The 21,341-nt window shown below is 39.2% G+C and overlaps 1 protein-coding gene across 1 annotated transcript in view; it reads right to left on the reverse strand.

Annotated features, from left to right (window-relative positions):
* LOC104947997 (ubiquitin carboxyl-terminal hydrolase 43-like) overlaps positions 1-21,341 on the reverse strand; it is a 62,894-nt gene that overhangs the window by 20,106 nt on the left and 21,447 nt on the right. Inside the window, exons 3-5 of the mRNA XM_010774137.1 lie at positions 19,978-20,122; positions 8,270-8,438; positions 6,098-6,209 (exon numbers count right to left, since the gene is read on the reverse strand). Of these exons, the coding sequence (XP_010772439.1) occupies positions 6,098-6,209; positions 8,270-8,438; positions 19,978-20,122 (426 nt within the window). The remainder of the gene's footprint in view (positions 1-6,097; positions 6,210-8,269; positions 8,439-19,977; positions 20,123-21,341) is intronic.

Here is a 21,341-nt window from a genome sequence, read left to right on the forward strand (position 1 = left end):
TTGGAGCAGGACACTTCAGAGACATGTTTGGGGCTTGGAGCAGGACACTTCAGAGACACTTTTGGGATTTGGAGCAGGACATTTGGAGCAGGACACTTCAGAGACATGTTTGGGGTTTGGGGCAGGACACTTCAGAGACATGTTTGGGGTTTGGAGCAGGACACTTCAGAGACATGTTTGGGGCTTGGAGCAGGACACTTCAGAGACATGTTTGGGGTTTGGAGCAGGACACTTCAGAGACATGTTTGGGGCTTGGAGCAGGACACTTCAGAGACATGTTTGGGGCTTGGAGCAGGACACTTCAGAGACATGTTTGGGGCTTGGAGCAGGACACTTCAGAGACATGTCTTTATATCTGAGTCCTGTAATATCTGCCTCACATAGTATAATAGGAGACCTTTAACTCTGTACATAATGCACTTTGTTTCCTCAGGGTGGAGGCGGGGCTTCAGAAATGGTTTGTTACTGGTCTCCAGCAGGGGGGGGTGGTCCCCTCTCTGATGTCACCAGTCAGCGACTCGTCCTCTTCTCTGCTCACTCTGGAGTTCGAGGTGAATCCAGAGAGCAGCAAGGCAGACCAGCTGCTGAGGGTCCGGTCCCAGAGCGTCAAGATCCTGTACGACGCTGTGAGTGCTTCCTGTTCCCTGCTTCCTGTTTCCTGTTTCCTGCTTCCTGTTTCCTGGTTCCTGGTTCATCTCTCTTCAGATCACTTCCTGTTCATGTCTCTTGTTTCTTCTCTCTTCAGATCACTTTCTGTTTCCTGTTTCCTGTTTCCTGATGTGTTTCCTGTTTCCTGTTTCCTCCCTGCAGCTGACGGTGAACAGCATAGTGGATTTCTTTAAGACGGGGAAAGCAGTGGACCTGGAGCTGCTGACCTCGGCCACGCTGTCCAAACTGGAGGAGATCAAAGAAAAGACGGCCACAGGTGCGTTGGATTTATTATTCATTATATTAGGGTTAGGGTGCGTTTGATTAATTCATCAAGTAATTGTGTGTGCGTGTGTGTGTGTGTGTGTGTGTGTGTGTGTGTGTGTGTGTGTGTGTGTGCAGGTCTTTCCCACATCATAAAGACCAGGAAGGTTCTGGATCTGAGGATAGACCTGCAGCCCTCCTTCCTGCTGCTGCCTCAGTCCGGATTCTACTGCGAGACCTCCGACATCCTCATCGTGGACTTCGGCAGCTTACAGGTCACTTCCTGTTTCACATCTTGTATGTAGTAATTGTAGTAATTGTGAGTTAAGCTCAGGAAGGTTCCTAACGGAGTGACCTGAAGTCTGTGATCTGCAGCCATGATAAGAGCTGATTCTCTAGATGAGAAGAAAGGAGCTTCAATACCTCCTTTAGGAAACACTGGACCCTCCTTTTTCACCTCCTTTAGGAAACACTGGACCGTCCTTTTTCACCTCCTTTAGGAAACACTGGACCGTCCTTTTTCACCTCCTTTAGGAAACACTGGACCCTCCTTTAGGAACGGAAAGGAGAACATGCTGTCCCATAATAATAATAATAATAATTCATTTTATTTATATAGCGCTTTTCACAACTCAAAGACGCTTTACAGTATGAGGGAGGGTAAAATAAAATGAATTATTATTATTATTATTATGGGACAGCATGTTCTCCTTNGCTCTGTGTCAGGCTCAAAGAGCCTTAGGTTTGCCCGAATGCCAACCAGTTTTTCCACTCTCACATTTGTGAGCCTGTTGCGAACCTTTGTGTGGTCTCAATAGCTATGCAGTAAGCAGTGTGCTATGGCATGGATATTCAAGTGTACTTGAATGGCATCTTTGTTTTAGTCAAGATTATGCTAAAATATTCTTTCCCCAACTAGATTTAAGTTCCCTATGAAGAGCCAACCTTCAATTTTGCTATCGATAGGCTATTAAGGAACTATTTTACGTTCGCATTGGTGCGCATCAGCATCGATAAAGGCGGGCTCGTGTTGGCAAAATTATGTTTAGCAGTCTAAATTAGTCAATTGTTAGCACCTATTTTATGATTGAAGCTTCAGATATTCAGAATGACAATGGTATCTGTTTACAGCATCTCACCCTCAACGTGGTTTGGTGTCATCCTGATGGCAGATTGTATCCGGAATTGGGACTGGCAAAGACTTACTTGAGTATTGGAAATTTGAATAGCTGACTATATAAATAAAAACAGCTAATAACTCTTGGAAAGGACATCAAAACACGAGAAGAGGAGAAAATAAAAAATACTCTAGGCAACTTTTGGAATGGTTTGTCCAATCATGAGCTTTGTTGGTAACAGTCAGCAGAACACATTCAGTTCAAGGCTCCTCTGCACTGGCACTTGCATAACATGAAATATCCAAAAAACTCAATTGAATTGACGCTAATGTATCACTTCAACATTCTTGCCATTTAGGATAGCCCTCCTCCATCAGCCAGACATGCCTGTAAAACTAACTTACTTTCAAATACCCCATACATGTATTTTTATGCCAAACCAAGGTATTGAGCTTCTAATAACCAAAATGTGTATCTGCCAGTCAGTAGTGAGGTCATTTGGAAAAACCTAAATATAGCCCTTGTGTCTGCAGCGAGCACACTGGATGAATAGTTGTGGGAGCCTGCAGGGGATAATAATTCTGCAGCACGCCAGTGTGAGAGAAATGTTTGAGGCTTCTTGAGAAACTGGGGAAAGCTCAACCCAAAGTGGAGGAGAAAAGAGACGTGTGCTCCCAGTATCTGAAAACAAGATTCAGAAGAAACAAAGAAGAAGCAGTGGGGCTGAGAGCACATTATGAATATATAATAAGATACTGTATATATAGTGATAAGTATTACTGCAAATGATTGTATTGCCAGCCAGACTCTTACAAAGTCATAAGGACATTGTCTAGTCTAGAGAATGTGCAAATTTATTAAATTAACTATATTATCAAGCCTCCAGGAAATGCAGCAGTTGTTGTAGCACAACTTCCATGTCAGTTTGTGAAATCTTTGGGATAAAAAAAACCTGAACTGTGTTATTTTTACTTCTTAATTCATTTCGTTGACCCAGAAATAAACAGATCTTTTTGTTCACTAGTGTTAGGCCATTCTCGCTTCATGCGCCACGTTCATAGAAATGAACTGAAGATCTTCACATTGCTAGAGCATTCTCTCTCTCCTTTGTCGTCATCCTTCTGTGCCTCTGTGCTGTACGGTATCTTTGTTGGACCCTTGTTAATGCATCACTGGGATTCCTCAGGGCTCCATCCTTGGTCCCCTCCTCTTTTCTCTGTACACATATGTGCCTGGCTCTGTCAATCCCTCTCATGGCTTATCCTGCCAAAGCTACACACTCAACATATTTTTTCATTTTCCCATTTGATCCCATTTTCATTCAGATTTGTTAACAAAAATCGAAACTGGTGTCTCCTTCAGCCTTTGTGTTTGCTTCTGTCCTCTCTCAGAAATTATTGTTTGGAAAGGTTTTTACACAACAGTCAACCGATTTGTTCCACAATCTCGCAAATCACAGCAATGGCTGGTTATAGAACTGACAAAGAGCCTTTTTTGTCATGTAGTAGGACTTGGTTTGAAAAGTCATAAACTATAGTAATACAATAATTAGGGTTAGAGTTCAACTTTCCCTTTATTGATGATATAAAGGCTGATGGCATATGGGTGATGCTACGTCATGAGTTCTCAAGCAGGGATGCAGATGGAAGTGGTCACAAAATCACCATAAAAAGGATTGACAGTCCTCTTTATGAAGGGTGTCATTCTACGAAATGTTTGAAAATAGGGAAGAAAGAAAGGGTAGGGAGCAGTTACGTGTTTCAATGGGAAGATCAACAATTGAATGAAATGTGGACAAAACAGAATAAAGAGGTTTTATTTGAACTGACTTAGGGGGAATCATGTGGACACACAGAGAAGTGTTTACCCTGGATAAGGCCGTGTTCATTCAGCCATGAAGGCCGGGCCAGCCCCTAATGTTTCTGGACAAACGCCGCTGCTCTCTGTCCTTTTCAACAAGCTCTTTCCTGTGTGGGTCTAAATGGAAAGCACTCCGGGTCCGTCCTGATATACTACTCTCTCTGCCTCTCATTGTCTGTCTCTCTTTGCGTGTGTGAGTGAGTTAATCTGGTGAGAACCGGCTCTCAACTGGTACATCCTGTAGGGCTGCGTAAAACTACCTTATTACACATTATACTACCATAAACAGGTTCATGCCAACCAGACAAGTGTAAATCAACCAGGAGGCTTCTGAAATTAGCGGGGGGATAACAGCTGAGTTTACCTGTGCTCGTCTTATAAGCCTTAAGCTTGCTACTAATGGAGCAAAACAAATAGGGAGTTACTGAATACAAGATCTTCGTGACTCTGAGTCCCTCACAGTCTTTCAGTCCCGCCTCAAAACACATCTTTTCAACTCTGTCTACCCATAAGCCCCCCCCCCTCTCAATCAACTTCCTCTTGACTGCCTTTTTAAAAAAAATAATTTAATTTTACCATACTTACTTGTTTGCCTGTCCTTGTTTGTCTACCCTCCTTCATACTGTAAAGCGTCTTTGAGTTGTGAAAAGCGCTATATAAATAAAATGAATTATTATTATTATTATTATTATTACGAAACAAACTGATGTAATAAGGATATACATTTTTTTTCTGTTTATCGTTACTATTACAAAAAAATCTGAATTGGGACATATTCAAAGAAATATGGGATTATTGCAGGATAACACTTAAGAAACAGTTTAAACATGCACCCACATTACTACATTCAATTACATTACATTCAAGTACAGGCTATTTGGCTGACATCTTTATCCAAAGAGAATAGAGAACCGCAGTGACGCGTCGTAAAAGCCGGAAGTAAGTTAGCATTTTTAGCACTTCCGGTTCCTTCCTCAAAAAGCAATGCATTTATTATAAGCAGGTGCAAAGATTGTGGACGCCCTGTAAAAATAGATGTGTCAGNTTGTGTACATTTAAATTCAGGAATGTAGCAGTAATGTGTCCACTGTGGCGAAATCCAGTCCTTATCTTGAAGACGAGAAGTTCTTGTATTTGCCTTTAAGTGGGCTGTGACATAATTGAATGTGTGTGTGTGTGTTTGTGTGTGTGTGTGTGTGTGTGTGTGTGTGTGTGTGTGTGTGTGTGTGTGTGTGTGTGTGTGTGTGTGTGTGTGTGTGTGTGTGTCCTGAGGTGTACTTTGNAAAAGCTCTCAGTACGTAATGAGTGGAGGAGAAGTAGACTGTGGATTTTAATATGCAAGACTGGCTGTCCGGAAAAGAAACGCACTTCAGATTCACCGGCTGTATTGTGTACATTTAAATTCAGGAATGTAGCAGTAATGTGTCCACTGTGGCGAAATCCAGTCCTTATCTTGAAGACGAGAAGTTCTTGTATTTGCCTTTAAGTGGGCTGTGACATAATTGAATGTGTACTCAGCACATAAAACCATTATTACTCTCCCATAAATGGTGTGTGTGTTTATGTGTGTGTGTGTGTGTGTGTGTGTGTGTGTGTGTGTGTGTGTGTGTGTGTGTGTGTGTGTGTGTGTGTGTCCTGAGGTGTACTTTGCTTTTAATAAAAGATTTCATTTAATATGGGCATTTCCCATATTAGAATTTATATATTTGCCCTTACTCTGAATGAATAAAAAGAAAACGAAGGATGACTTTCTATGAATAAAAAAAGAGAACCACAATAGATAGTTAATAATGGGGAGACAATACAATACAGAAGTCTCTGACAGCTATTCACTCAGCATGCTAAGTAGAAAATAAATGTTGTAGTATCAGCAGAGTTCCTATTAAATCATTTATAATCAGAAAAATGAAAAACAAACATCTGAAGGACAACTTTTCTCAACTCATAATTGTGGGGTTTAACGTTGGTCTTTATGTAGAGCTGAAAATGTGACTCAGGTAATTGTAAACAAACAATGCGTTAAATTGAATTCACACACAGAACCCTACCAGGCAGGAACATTGATTAAACTTCAAACTAATCTCTGCTCTGCTATTTTTAATTTACTCCAATGGAGTGGAGAGGGTCCAGGAACCCCTGGGCTGAAGGGTAAGGGGTACAACAATTGATTGGATGAAGTTATTGCTTATTGGGGGTGTAGGCATTACCTGAGCCTGGGATCCGTTCAGCATCAGATAATACAGCTTGCTGAGGATGCTCTGCTGCAGCTGGTCCCAGGAGATGCTCCTGTCCTCACGCATGAGAAATGGAGGTCCAAACCTGACAGAAGAGAGGAGAGGAGAGGAGAGGAGAGGAGAGGAGAAAAGTGAAAGATTGACAGTAAATTTAAAAACATTGGTTCACTTTTGAAGTCACCAAAACTACAAAACAATATAAATTACATTTCTGAGAGAGTGCCTCCATTGAAGGTCATTTGAACTCGCTGTCATGTGTCAAGAGCATCAAGGCTTTACTGTCTGCTCCTTGTGCCCTGTACTGACAACGTGAAGGGACATTACGTGGGGTCAGCGGCCAAATAAAGTAAAGAACCCAGTCTGTATGTCATCAATGCCTCGTAATGGGTTCTCTGTCCCGAGGTTAACTCAAGGCTATATCAGAGACTTTTATATGCGAGGCTAATGAGAGAGTCAGTTGTGTTTGTCAAGTATTTCAGGATCTCTCACGGATAAATTAGAGATAAAGAGCTGAATATTGAAGTTTCAAGGTTCAAAGCACATACAATCAATCGCCAGTGTATTACTGCAGGTACACCTAGTTCAAACTAAGGAGTTTAAAACAACACCGCTGCAATAAATCCTGCCTTCAAGAAAGGTAAGGAGCTTTTTGAGAGTTGTTGATTTAATGTTATGGTCATTTTGGAGGTTTTAGTTTGTTGGCTGTTGTTTGACTTTCGTATATTTTTTGCAAGAGTTTGTGTGCCCACACCATTCTTGCAAAAGTTGGTAGAAGGTGCTATACTGTTTCAAATAGCTACAGAAGCAAAATCTGTAATGCCAAAAGTGGTTCAACAGTGTAGGAACTGACCTTTAATTTTGGTGATGGATGTGTAAAAGTACAAAGACGGACTCACACATGTGTCATGGGCCAAACAAGTGCTCATATGTCCAATTCTAACATAGTGAGTGAGTTTAAGGGAATCTGTTATCAGACATCATGACTGACACTGAACGACTGAAGGGAAATATGAAAACATCTTTAATGACTCAAGGAAATGTTAGATTTAATTGATCCCTGTAAAGAAATGTGAGCCCTCCTCTTAAAAGAGCTTTGTTGGTGATGGAAAACATTTTATTTACACACAATAAGCCCCCTAGTATCAGAATATTACTGAATGCTAATACAATCCTAACCAGGAAGTTATATGGATGGATGCTACCCTGACTTAAATGCATGTATTTATTTGAATGATGCTCTGTGTTACAAAAAGCACACAGTTTCTCATAATAGGTTCTGAGGCATTACAATGAATTACATTAACTGCAGTCCTTCAAACACACCTTGTGTTTTCAACATGAAAGTGCCTCCTCAAACCAAGCAGCGACAGAACCAGTCAGTGTGCACCTAAGATAAATGTTTTTAGCAGCTGACAAAAGGTACCTTATTGATGATGTTTCCTTAAGAGACAATGCCATAACTGTGAAGATGGATGTGATCATGACATGTCCTCTCTTATTTGCAATGCAATAAAGCCCCTCAGGGACCTTTAACCCCAAACAAAACAACGCAGCTAATCTGTGGGTGGCATGCATAGAGCATTCATCCAGCTGTCTTGTTGGTGAACATCAGATCCATTCTAGTCAAAACTATTTACTGATGCTGCCTACACTTGTTAGAGTAACATGGCAACCGTTAAATGGTAACTTTTACAGGTTAAGTGTTTCAGTTTGAGCTGCATTGTTGGACTCAGTCTCAGGTTTCAGCTTCTAGCCACAGCTGAATGGGGCTCAAGCTGCACAAGTTAAATAAAAGGAGCCCTGTCTATAGGCATTCATGCAATAGATATACAGGTCAAAGTCAAACAGAAGCTACATGTTTATATTGAGGCAGCTCTGGATGATGAAAGTCAAATGAATTAATCAATCATTCTTTATACGACTGAATAGACACAGTGTCTCTGCAATCTTATTAAATAAATGTAAGTTTACTGACTTTTCTACTGTTTGATTAACACGATAACGGAACTTTTTTACAGTCAGCTTTCTTGCAACCAGAGGAGCTGACCATTAGATAAAATACACTCTCCTCTTTGGCTTCGCTTTTCAGAACAAGTGGTTTCCCCTCCATGTAAGACCATAACAATAATTGATCCTGCAGCTCACCTGACCGCCTGCTGGCCAGATCCTGCTGTGTTGCAGATGACAAGGAGAACCTTTGTGGAGCCGCCCTCGTTCAGGTATTCAGAGGAGAGGGTGCCAGAAGAAGGTAACCTCTGCCCGTCGGGTCCTGCATTGGAAGTGTAGGGGGAGGAGGGGAGGCTGTGGTGATACCCTGAGTGGAGCAGAGAGGGGGGGGGACACACACACACACACACCGTTTAACAAAGGATGACAAACAACCTGGCATTAGCTGGAACAAGTAGAACAGGTGTTTTGAACAGTTTTAGTGAAGAACAACATTCCATCAGTACCAATTTGGACCACAGTTTACACCTACGTTGTGTATACAAACAGGAAGCGGTACAATTGACCAAATCTGATCTTTTAAAAACAAGAAGTTGACTTTTATAAAGTATAAATATTTATGCAAATGAACAGTTTCCTTGAAGTGTAAGGGTTAATAAAAAGGATTTAGTTGGCATAATTCATTGTTACACAGGTAGTGTTTTTCTTAAGATCTGGTAAGGTTAAAAATATAAATTCAGTCAAAAGAAATTGCTTGCAGAGAGCTGTAAATGTCACACGGTAAAAGCACTTGTTCTGTTAAAATGTGACTCATATCAAAAGCTTATTATATTCAGCTTGGAGGCAGGACTGAAATGGACCAAAGCTAGAAAACAGCTCTGGGTGTCAAAATGAGAAACTGCTATGCAAGGAGCAACATCTAATGTGACATGTTTACACTGTGATTCAGAAAACATTTTCAGAAAATGTCCATTAATATCAAACCGCCCTTTGATTCTTATTCACCCCGAGGAGCTGTACGAAGAATTACACTTGATCCCTCTCACACACTTACACACACACATGCTGTGATTAGTGCATAATAGCTGTGGGGATACAGGAGGCCCCACCTCTTGTGTCCCAGTCAACATAAACGTTGACATTATCCGATTACATAATTAACCAATGCTTGTTCCACCCCTACTGTGCAATTAATCACTGCCACCTTCCAACCATACACACACACACACAGACATACACACACTCAAATAAAGATGCAGGAAATCAAGTGTGAATAGATGTAAAGCTTAGATGTAACAGCGTCACGAAAGCAGACAACACAAAACTTAGTTCTAGATACTAGAAAAAAAAGATTGAGCTTAAACACTCGGACTTATTGTAATAAATAACATTTATGGTAAAAAAATAAATAATATAGAAATAGAAAAATACAACTGGCTTTCAAACCATCACATGAAATTAAAAAGGAAGCTTCTTTTTTTTTTTACTTTTTTTTTTTTTTTCATACATAACATCAATAGAACATACATGGAGATGCTTACATAACTGCAGCTGTTGTACACCATGATTAATCATACATACCCTCCTTGGGCACCAAAAGGACATACAGTTTCTTAATGTTATCAATTTCTATATTGTGTAAACATTATCAACATATTACAGATATTATCACTTCCCCTCATCAGAAACATGATCGCACAATACCTGAACCCTTATGGTAGTAAGAGCCAGTGCTTTACCATTCATCTAATGAAAATAAATAAAAAATAAATAAGTAAAGAGGTGCAGCTAGAGATCTGGTGTTGCTTGTATTAATGGGGACCATTTTTCTTTGAATTTGTCAGTTTTCAGCTGCAGTCTTGCTGCGATTTTCTCCATTAAATAAAAAATGTTTACCCTGTTTCTCCAGTGGACTATATTGGGGGACTGCGGGTTCAGCCACGAGACCGTTATCATTTTTTTCGCAATTAGAAGAAGAATTCTTATTAAGAAAGCTACATTTCTGTCCATACCACTGGGCAGTATACCCAGTATATAAAGTATATAAAGTGCTGGGTCCAAAAGTAAAGGTAATGCCCAGCACCCGTTTAATCTCCTTTTGAACATCCTTCCAGAAGCCCTGAATGGTTGGACAGTCCCAAAATATATGTGTGAAGTCTCCCACCTGTCCACACAATTTAGAGGCATTGCTATATTTTGAAGTGATAGATGGGATGTTAAAATATCTCATTTTCACCTTCCAATCAAAAGGAAGCTTTGAGTAACGTTTTGTTCCAAACAGCTACACAGTGATGTTTTTCCTTCTCTGCAGACAGGAGCAACTTGATGTGACATTTCATGCATATTGCCTTGCCCTTTAGATGGCCAATTCATCTCCTCACTCTTTCTCTCAGTCAACCCTCCCTCTACCCTCTCTGTCACCTTTACCTTTCAGTTTTTCAATTGGGAGGCTGAACAGTGAAAGACCATAAATGTTTAGTTTCAGCATTACTGTCTAACCATTAACACTCTAGTCTAACTAAACAATTATACAACTATAATTGACATTTTCAATTTTAGACATTTATCTAATTATTGGTGTAAATAATCTGTCACTTTGTAATTATTTTTGTTTTTTTCTTAGTCTTTGTTTACTGAGTTTGTGTCGGTTTGTGGTTATTTTGCCCCTTTTTATAATCTTTGCAGCTGTTTGACATCTTTTATAGTTTTTGTCTATTTCTAAACTTTTTATTTATATCTATTTCTGTCTTTGACATTACATTTTCTGACATTTTGCAGATGAAACGTTATCATAAAACAACCCTGATTCCTTGATATCACGTTTATAATCAATGGATACTTTTTTTAATTGTTACTTTTTAAAGGAAAGTTGATTCCGACATACTTATGCCAGAACATAACCTTAAAACACACATGGCATTAGCTCTTTAGTTGCTTTAAACCAATGACCTATATTGTCAGGCAATGCTTTGCAGTAAAGTTTACAACACATGTGAATCACCATTGAATCTTCATATAGTTATATACAGCCAGGATAAAGGGTTGAATAGCAGTAAAAGGATCCAGCCCTATTATAAAAGCACCAGTATTTAGTGGCTGGAAGTGACAGAAAATAATAAGTCAGGATTGGCAAGGAGTGTGGTTCCTCCCACATGTCCCAGCGTCTGCTGGGAAATCCTCCTGCCAGACTTTCATTCTCACCTCTCCTTCCTCCTCTCCCTGAGCCGGACAGAGGAGAGCCGCAGACAGAGGGAGGTGTTAGTGGGGTGGAACAAGGGAGAGTAGATTAAAAAGGAGAGACTGTGAGGAGGATTTCTCCCAGGACCAAAAGAAAGTTGCTCATTTAAAAAAAGTAATTCCCAACAGTGAAGAACAAAATGTACAGAGACAAAGAAGAAGAGAAGCTGCATGTCCTTTCATAAACGTATTGATTTAAGGATCAATTAGCATGCAATTAAACCATTTGTTGTTGACGTGTTGGGACTGTCATGGTCGCAGTGGGGATCGCTTTATGATCTGCCATTTTTAATTAAAAGATAAACATGAAGACTGAAGTGAATGCAAGTGAACTGAGAGGGAGAGAGATACAGAAAAGGCTCTTGAGATTGGAGGTGGTTAGTAAGGCAGCATTAATTAAACAGCTTAGCCCTGAAAAAGACACTACACCTCCTCTGGCGATCACTCTCCTCTCTTGTCTTCCCTTGCCTTCCTTTTGCTTTATCTTACTCCCCTGTCTCCCTGGTACTCCATTCATCATTTCCACTATCTGCTTCCTCCCCCCCGCCCCACTCTCCACACTAACTGGCTGTTTGGGATGAATCAGCCCTGAGCTTCAAAGCAGTGGTCAGCTCTAAAAGACGATTTTTGAGTGCGTTTCAAATTCATGGGATGGGTGCTGGAAGGATGTGTGTGCCTGGGAGGACATAGTATGCTGTTGTACACAGTATATTCTTATATCTAAACATAGTTAGGACTACAGTAAGTATTCACACAGACACATGCACAGCTTGCGTCTTTTCTATCTTCAGGACTTTTACAAATCAAAGACCCCTTAACTCCACACAGAATAACTGAATTATTGTGTGAAGTGTGGGCAAAGCATCTGCTGACTGAGGCTGAGGCACCAGTGGCTCAGTAGGACTTGAAGCTAATGATACAAAACTTTTTTAAAGATAGTGTTCACAATTAAGTTTCACGGTTAAAAATGCTAGACGTTGAGTTTCTGCCTCAGTTAGAACCTTCGTTGGTCCGGCATCAATCTTATTGTAAGTATAATAGTATTGTAGGAAAGATAATTCAACACTGGTGTTATTTTACCAAACTGTTGTGTAATACATCGTTACATAGTTGTGTAACAAATAAAAAGCTAAAATCTCAAGAGAGGATTTTGGCTTTCTGAGAATCACAATCCTTTCAAGTGGCCCAAGACCAAATGGGTGACCCCTGTCTGTGCAAGCCACACACCAGGCTAAAAATACCCAGGGGGCTGTTGGGCTTTGCCCCGGATGAATCAGAGTTCCCGACAGCAAACAGCCATCCGACCACAAAGCTCTCTGTCGGCAGCAAAACACCTGAGCTTTCTGCCAACAGCCAAAATGACAGATTAGGGAGGTTGGGGAGGAACTCAAAACACCTGATGCCCTCTCTCCTTCTTCTCCTCTTTCTTTTTACCTCTCATATGTCTCTGGAATACACTGCATATCCCCTCTGCTCTTCTCTTTTTGTCATGAGAAGGCACAATATGCCAGCTGCTGAAGTTGCACCATTGACATTGTCCTTTGTATTTTGCACTTAGTTGAATCATGTCTTAAATATTAGTCCAGCAACACTACTGCAATGTTTTGTTGTTTATATCTGTGAAGAAACAAGATGAAACATGGCAGATATGCTTTGAGAGAATATATGTTGCAGCACGAAGATAAGTATGAACACAAGAAAATGTCTATGTGTCCCAGCCTTGCTGCCTGTTGCTCTTAAACACAATTAAAGTTGTATCCCACTCATACTGCAGGTTTAGGTTTAACAGGGTTGTGGGCAGAGGAAGCGATCTAGTTGTCATTCACCTAAGCGTTTATGCTTCGTTTGTGATGTTCTCCATGAGGCAGCTAAGCCGAGGGTTGCTGTTATTTCCCCGATGACTTGTAAACACGTTCCAGAGGCAGTGGTGGTGATCAGAGCCCCAAGTGTAGACTTTCTCTTCAGGTTATTTTCACTGATGAACCCTGCTGGAAGGCCTTTGAATGTTCCTGACATATTTCTGCTTTCCGCACTGGGTTTGCTTTAGGCAACCTGTAATGGCCTTAATGGAACTGCACAGGAGGTTTCCTTTGCGGGGTTTCATGTGCGTGTGTGATGTCTTTGTCTCAGTTGAAGACGATATATATAGGAAAGCATCAAGAGCTCACACATTATAAGTCCTTGAGCTTCCAATGTTATGTTTCCTGCTGCAAGACGGCACATGATCACTTAACAGACCGGTTTTAATGTTTAAATTGGATTTTTTTTAATATAATCCATAATGCATAGAATAAGAATGTGAAAAATATGCAACAGTGTGAAAGAGTCACTTAAAGAAATGAATCTAAAGAGAATTAGCACCTCAATCTACATCTCTGCTCAGCTTTATGGAACTTAGTGAGTTTTAGCTTAATGTTCAGCTTTGCTTTAGTTACATTTCAAAAAAGAAATCAAGCTACACTGTTGAGAACACTTTGCTATATTAACTTAAGAAAAATAAAAGCCTTGTTTTCTAAAGGTTTGACATGTAGACAGTGTGATTGTACGTATCACTTTCCTTCATTCCGCCAGAACATGTACAAATGTAATGTACAAAAGCCACAGAAAAGGAAACAAATTATATATATATGAAATACATTCTATGTCCAATACTTTAACACGCTGGCATTATGAGGCTGTGGGAATTGATTTGTCTATCATAAATCACAATAGTGTGTGTATTTTCTCGCACAAAACTATTACCCGACTTTGAGTGGCTGATTGAATGATGTGACCACCCAGATAAACACCTCAGAGTAATCCCTGACTCTCCACCGGCACACAGCTCTCAGCAGATTGATGGGAATGACACAGTGGCTTACCCTCAACTCGAAGGTTTGTCTGAACAGTCAAGATCACTGATTGTGGAGCCGCACTGTAGTGTAAGTGTGTGTAAGTGAGAAGAAGGGGGGGGGATTATGTTTGTAATTTCCTGACAAATCCCTTTTTCTACCATCTTTCCCAGGAAATCTCTATTTTCTAACATACTAACAGCACACACACAAATGTGCTCTTTTTGAAAGCCCAGTTGGCCTCTATCTGTTCGAGACTACCTCAATACACTCTTCTCAAATCATGTTGGACTTCTCTATTAATTCAATGTTTTACTTTTTAATTTCAAGGGCACTGAGTGAAAATTACACACAATTAAACAAGTTGGCACACTTAGCTTCCAAGAGCTACTATTTAGCAGGAAGTCCTTTTCTTTGTGCATAACTTTACCACTCTATTTATGTGCAAATTGCCAGGATTGTAGGGGGTGAAATGGGATGCTACTGTGGTGCTTGGGACCTAATTTATTTTTCAGTGCTTTCCATCATGAGACCTCCTGCTGCCATTTCCTCTAAAAGCAAAACCTCATTATTGTACCAAGTAGTGGAGCTTATTCAATATACCCAAAAACACTAGCTGATTGAAAACTGAAAGTAGGAGAAAAACAGCTCCCACACACGGAAATACACAGCAGGTTATGAGGAAAAGGAATTCCCTGCATTCATTAAACCATCCGTAGGATCACTGCCTACAAAGCATGACAGTGATTTTACACAAGCTAGACGTTTGTATATATCGTGTTGCTCTTCGAATGGCGTCTCATTATTCATTGATGCAAATCAACCCCTACCCGACCAAGAAAATTACATAAAAATCAGACTCCTACAACACTGTTTGGATAATTGATTACAGTAATAGAGGACAATAACTATAAATAATACATGGCTTAGTTGAATACTCAATTATGATTGATACATTATTTTCCATAGCATACCATTTCTAAGGATGCTCTGATCAAGGGACCATATGCATTCATATCAATCCAAAGAAGGAAGACCAGTCAATTTAAGGTTGTCCCTTTGGAACATACATTTCTATATTTGTAAGGAGCACTAAACTTGTGATTCATAATTGCTAAATTGTCACTGGAAAAGAAAATATAAAGAGATCAAGAACAAGAAAACAGGGCAAGAGAAGGGAAGAGGTTTAAGACACAGAGAGCTGGATGAAAAAGACAAGGGAAGACAGACAGGAAGTGAACACTGAAGGGAACAAGGTACCGGCCCTGGCAGTGTTTAAAGAGTTATACAGTAAGAGTATACAGTTAAATTGTTGATAAAATGCAAACTATATGTGGCTACTTTTAAGCAAGCATAGAAAACAAAACATAGTTTTATTTCTTTTAAATAATACTTCAAATAATTGTACTTTAATGTAAATATTCATTTTTCATTCCTGCCCTCTTTTATCATGGCAAAAATAACTACAGTAGTCTCTGTGGACTCTGTATACTATGATTTATTTAATATAGCTGTATGAGCTCTGTGATTCCGCGGAAGAAAACTAATATATAAAGAATTTCAGCAGCTCAACAGAATAATAAAAAGGCAGTAAATGAAGTAAGGTACGTAGTGGGCTGTTGAGCTGTTGGTTTCATGATTAGTTTTTTTGGTAAAAGGTTTGTTCTCTGTGACAAAATATAACTTTCACCCAAATCACATTTTTCATGACTTGATTTCTGTATAATTTGGGAAAACAAATCATTACCTGAGAATAATCTCAAGGTAATTTCAGATCTGAATATCACAAATTAAACCTCCATCAATATGTACGTGGTGTATGTTTCATGTTATGCAATATGATCAAAGGGTTACCATTTAGATGTAATTAAAGCAATAGGAGAAGCAAACACAATTGAAGTCCTATCTCAACATCTATCACTGTAAACAGATTAAAAAAGAAAATAATACTAATCATTTTTCTACAACATTTCTAAAACTAGAGTTTTGTGGATTTCAGGCTTGACCTCAATTTCTATTGATCTGTTTTTTATAGCTGCGAGAGAATAGATCACAGATTAATGATAGTCGCATCCATATATACATCTAAGTGCTTCAGTCCCTCCATGTTAGTCTTTGTTTTGAAATGCTGCACAATTAAAAGTGAGGATGAGACTGTACATCACGTTCCAGATACATAAACTGACAATTCATCACTGAAGCTGAGTTTGATAAAGATAGAAATCTATTATGCCTTTGCCAGTGTAATAAAGCCAGTTCAGGTTAAATGATCCCTGTCATTAAAGGTTTTTGAAAGCACAAAAATCAAATGTATGAATATATCTTCATACATAGATCACCTACACATGAGTATGCAAAGACACTCACATTTAGTAACACTATAAATTAGACCTCTTCTGAAAAGTGGTGTTTTTCATTTTATTGTTGGTTCTACAGGCTTTCCATACAGTCATCCATCATGGCAGCAGGAGACTTTACTTTTTTCAAAGAGGCTGCAAAAACAAACTTGAGTGATGGACAGCAGCAGTACTGTAGCTGAAGGGTTGTTTAGTCTGAGGAAGTGACCTCTGCACTACCTGACATACGTGAGGAGGACCAGTCAAACAACCAGTCACCACAATCTACAAACCATTGATCTGGCTTGTCTATCATTGCGTACTCTACTGTATAAAATACTTACAGCAGGGTGAATGCACTGAACTGACAAAGTGAGGTCTCCTTAATCCCAGAGTAATCATGGTTTTACATAATCTCAGTCACCATAGTAACACTGCTACTGCTTCTAATTTATATGGGTGCTTCTTTTTGTCTATACTTTTTTGACTTCATGCCAGCCGTGGTCGCGGCCATTTTGTTTTTGGGTTGTCTATGCGTCTCTCCCATTCTCCTGAATGCAATATCTCAGGGATATCGATAGGAAATTACTTCAAAATTGGCAAAAGTGTTTACTGGGACAAAAAGCATGAAGTGATTATGATTTGGGGGTCACTGTGACTTTCAAAAACATGCACACTTTAAGAATGAATGCGCTTATTGTGACTTTTTGGATCCACATGGATATAAACTGTTGGCAGAGTCAAACGATAAAAAGGTTTTAATTCTTCTTTAAATTTAGTTGAAAATATATTTATCTGGATTTAAATTTGATAATTTTAGAAAACAACTTTTATTAAGTGTATATCATTAAAACATAACAGTAAAATAAAAATAAATCAAAACAAGATCATTTTAAGATAAGAGAAAAGTACTTTCCCATTGTGATTTAGACCATAACATTGCATTGTGAAATCTAGAAACTTTCCGTGTGAATCTGTGTCTGCTGTCCATCATCTTTTATTTCGACGATGCAATGCTGCGCTCTGAGCCATAATGATTGTGGAAATTGACCATGTTACATTTTATAATACATGACATAAATCTCATTGAATAAACGTTTTATATCCTGCAATCTGGTCCGCTGTGATCGAGGTAAGGGCCATTCATCATTTTCGCCAGATTGCTCACAAGAATGGAAGTCATATTTCACTTATGAGCACTTAAGTGTGATTCATTAAAACAAGTGCACGTGTGTGTGTGTGTGTGTGTGTGTGTGTGTGTGTGTGTGTGTGTGTGTGTGTGTGTGTGTGTGTGTGTGTGTGTGTGTGTGTGTGTGTGTGTGTGTGTGGCTATGTGTAGCTGTGTGTGTACTCTTTGTGAGGATTTCTCTTGATGGTCATGTATTTATAGGACTCTGAAGTGTATTTCTAATGATTCATTACCCACTTGACTTGCAGATGGGTGTGTGTGGTTGTGTGTGTGTGTGTGTGTGTGTGTGTGTGTGTGTGTGTGTGTGTGTGTGTGTGTGTGTGTGTGTGTGTGTGTGTGTGTGTGTGTGTGTGTGTGTGTGTGTGTGTGTGTGTGTGTGTGTGTGTGTGTGTGTGATGAGCCTGCTGCCTGCCGCCTGTCTCAGTACTCTGGTTTACTTTGGGAAGTGACGATAGAGATGCCTCTTGTGGAGAAAGTGAAGAGTCTTTATTTTTCATGAGCACTTTCAGTAAGTCAATTATTCATGTCATTCATCTTTGGGGGGGAACAAAAAACATTAAGACTTCATTCAGCAGTACGTTGATGGACAAAGGCGAGACACAACTCCTCTAACTGGCAACCCACAGAAATGGCAATTACTGACATTACGATCAGATATATGACTTAATGAAGTCCCTTTCAGACAGGATTAAAGTACTTAATGTGTGAAAAAGAGATCTAAAAGCCCTGTTTCGGACACAATGCCAAAGAACAGGAGCGAGGGTAAAGGATTGCTATCAAGATAAAAGAGTGTTCACACTGGCGGCCTTAGAGATGAAAAATAACACATTGCTGTTACGATGAAGGACATCTCTGCTTCATTAACTTCATTAGAAGTTTCCTTCCAGATCACTTTTCTCATAAATCTCATAACTTAATCAATGCGCATGTTTAACATCATACATAGTAACCAAGACGCTAACGTGAGGCCAACACTATAGAATGTTATTGGATGCTGCACAGTAAATGGATGCCAAAAAAGAAAGTTGAAAGTGAATGTTTACTTGTCTGATTCACACTAAGAATATTACTCTAGTTAAAATGGTGTTGTTCACAGTGTTTTAAAGTTAAACACACATTTTCAAGACTTACGTATACTATTTAGAAATACAAAGCGCTACTTTAGGCAATAATACCTTCCAAAGCATAAAAGAATAAGGAAAAGCCAGTCGGGTTGATATGGCCCATGATCACATTTACTAACCTTTACCAACCTGGACAAAGATAAGGAATATTCTAAGAAATATATGTGAAACGTATTCAAAAGACACGCATTAAAAGGGCGACTACATATATTTCGTGTTACACTTTCCTAAAGTTAGGGAACCCACGAGAAACACATTTAAAAAGTCTGGTCAAACTCCAAGCAGCAGATTCTGCGTGATCCTTCCCATAATTCATCAAAAAATATATTAACGCCTGCCTGGTCAACACACATTCTTGTATGCTTTATATTCTAATTGTATTGTTGCATAACCCTGATGCCACATGTTACCTAGTTGTTATCTAGTTTTTCTTTATCCTACATACAGTATATAAAATAAATTAAAGGTTTTCTGACTGATTTTCAAACATTTCTGTTCACATTCCTGAGAGAAATGCAGATCTCAAAGGGGATGCGTTAGCCAGCTTGCTTTATAAAGTAGCAAGAGGTGTATGTTTGTAATTTCTCTGTCAATATTGCATACGGCATGCCTTGCATTGATGAAAATGGTTTTTAAAGGCCATTGATGCTGCAAGGCTGTCTCAACCTCATATCGCTCTCAATTATTAGTTTAGGGACACACAACTCTGTTGCTGTTTCCCCCCATGAATGCAATTAAAGCCGGGGAGCAAGCAACTGAGAATATTCAAAACAAAAAGAAAATTTTACCTTTGACAATCGGCGTTATCTTCTAAATAGTTTTTACTTGTCAAATCGGAAAACTTCATAATGTTTTAGAAAGATTAATTACTTGCAGAAGTGTATTCAGGTCAGGATGTTGTGATGCACCAGGCTGGCATTCTGTTACCCTTAATTTAATTTGTTTGGATGCTCTCATGCATAAAAAACCTAATGGAAGGAGGAATACAAAACACATTGCAGGCCACTCCCCAGCAAAGTAAAAAGAGTATCTGTAAAGAATACTTACGTATAGTGAAAAACTGTGAATTAGTGTGAATAAAAGTAAATCATGAGGGCAGCTGAAGGCTCAGGACATTGGGAATGATAAATAAGAACATATTTAACATCAGAAGTGAGTGTCGTCAGTGGAGATCTTATGACATGGTTACCTGAGTGTGGGGTGGAGCCTCCTCGACTATGGAGGGGCGGAGCCTGAAAGGCGTAGATAACGTCGCTATCAGCAATTACTGTCATGTCATCATCATCTGAAAAGGATCGTTGGAAACCTGTAGAGTACAACTCTGATAGGATGACCTGGAGAGAGACAGAAAGGTTCAAGGTTTTTATCGAGGTCATACGAACATAGCTACAGTGTAGTTATGACGACAGACAGTGTTAACATTTGTTCCTTAATTGATCCTCAAAGAGCTGAACCAGATATTGGGTTCTGTTTGTTGAAAACTACAAGGGAATACAAATTATAACTAAACATAAGTTTAAAATGTAACATATTTAAAATAAATGTCAATGACTAAATGTTGCTACTCAGAAATATATTACAAAAAGCAGCTTGTAAAAGACGAAAATAAATGTCTCAAACAAGCACACAACTTGAGATCAAAACGTGGCCATTGAAATACAAGATACAATTTAAAACATCTACAATGGGAATTATGTTAAGGACACGTTTCCTTTTAGTCTTTGAAAATATCTATTTCCTAGTTTTATGTTTAGGAGAAAAATCCAAAACATTGTATTCATTGCTCGTACGTTTTTGTGCAGACTGACACAATTTTTTAATTTATTTAACAATTTGAGTTTCAAAACACTCATTTGTGATTAACTTAACTAACTTCCAGGTTTATATCTGTTATTAAAGACGCCTTCCCCTAAGGTACCCACGCAGAGGAACATTGATGCATCAACACTGACAAAGTGACAAAAAGAAGAATTGAACTTCCAAGCAAATTCGTAGCAGACACTGAGAGCCAGAGGGCCCACAGAGCAGCACTCATCTCATACCTTTCTCAGCCAAAAATATAATTACACCATGACAGTTACTTTACAGTGTATTTCAAAATAGATTCAACATAAATGTTTGTGTGGTTATTAACAATGAATAGAGGAACAATGCACTTATAAACCATGAACATGGTTATGATGGGGCATTGGATTCTTTGCATCCATTTCACTCTCCTGCTACTGTAGAAACTATAGGTTACTTACGTAACCCCAGTTCTCAGAGTAACATGAAGTGAGATGTCTCACTATGGGATGCACCTCAACGCGTATGCAAACAGAAGCATCAATCTCATTACGCCAATCCTGATTGGCTGGTGATCTTGACGTCTACGTCACGTAGACGTCAAGATCACCAGCCAATCAGGATTGGCGTAATGAGATTGATGCTTCTGTTTGCATACGCGTTGAGGTGCATCCCATAGTGAGACATCTCNCAAAATAGTGAAAATGTTCACGAGACTTATCAAAGTGCAAGGTTATATCTTTAGATGTTTTGTTTTAGCCTATGTAC

The sequence above is a fragment of the Notothenia coriiceps genome, unplaced genomic scaffold (assembly GCF_000735185.1).
Source record: "Notothenia coriiceps isolate Sejong01 unplaced genomic scaffold, NC01 NC01_scaffold00013590, whole genome shotgun sequence".
NCBI lineage: Eukaryota > Metazoa > Chordata > Actinopteri > Perciformes > Nototheniidae > Notothenia > Notothenia coriiceps.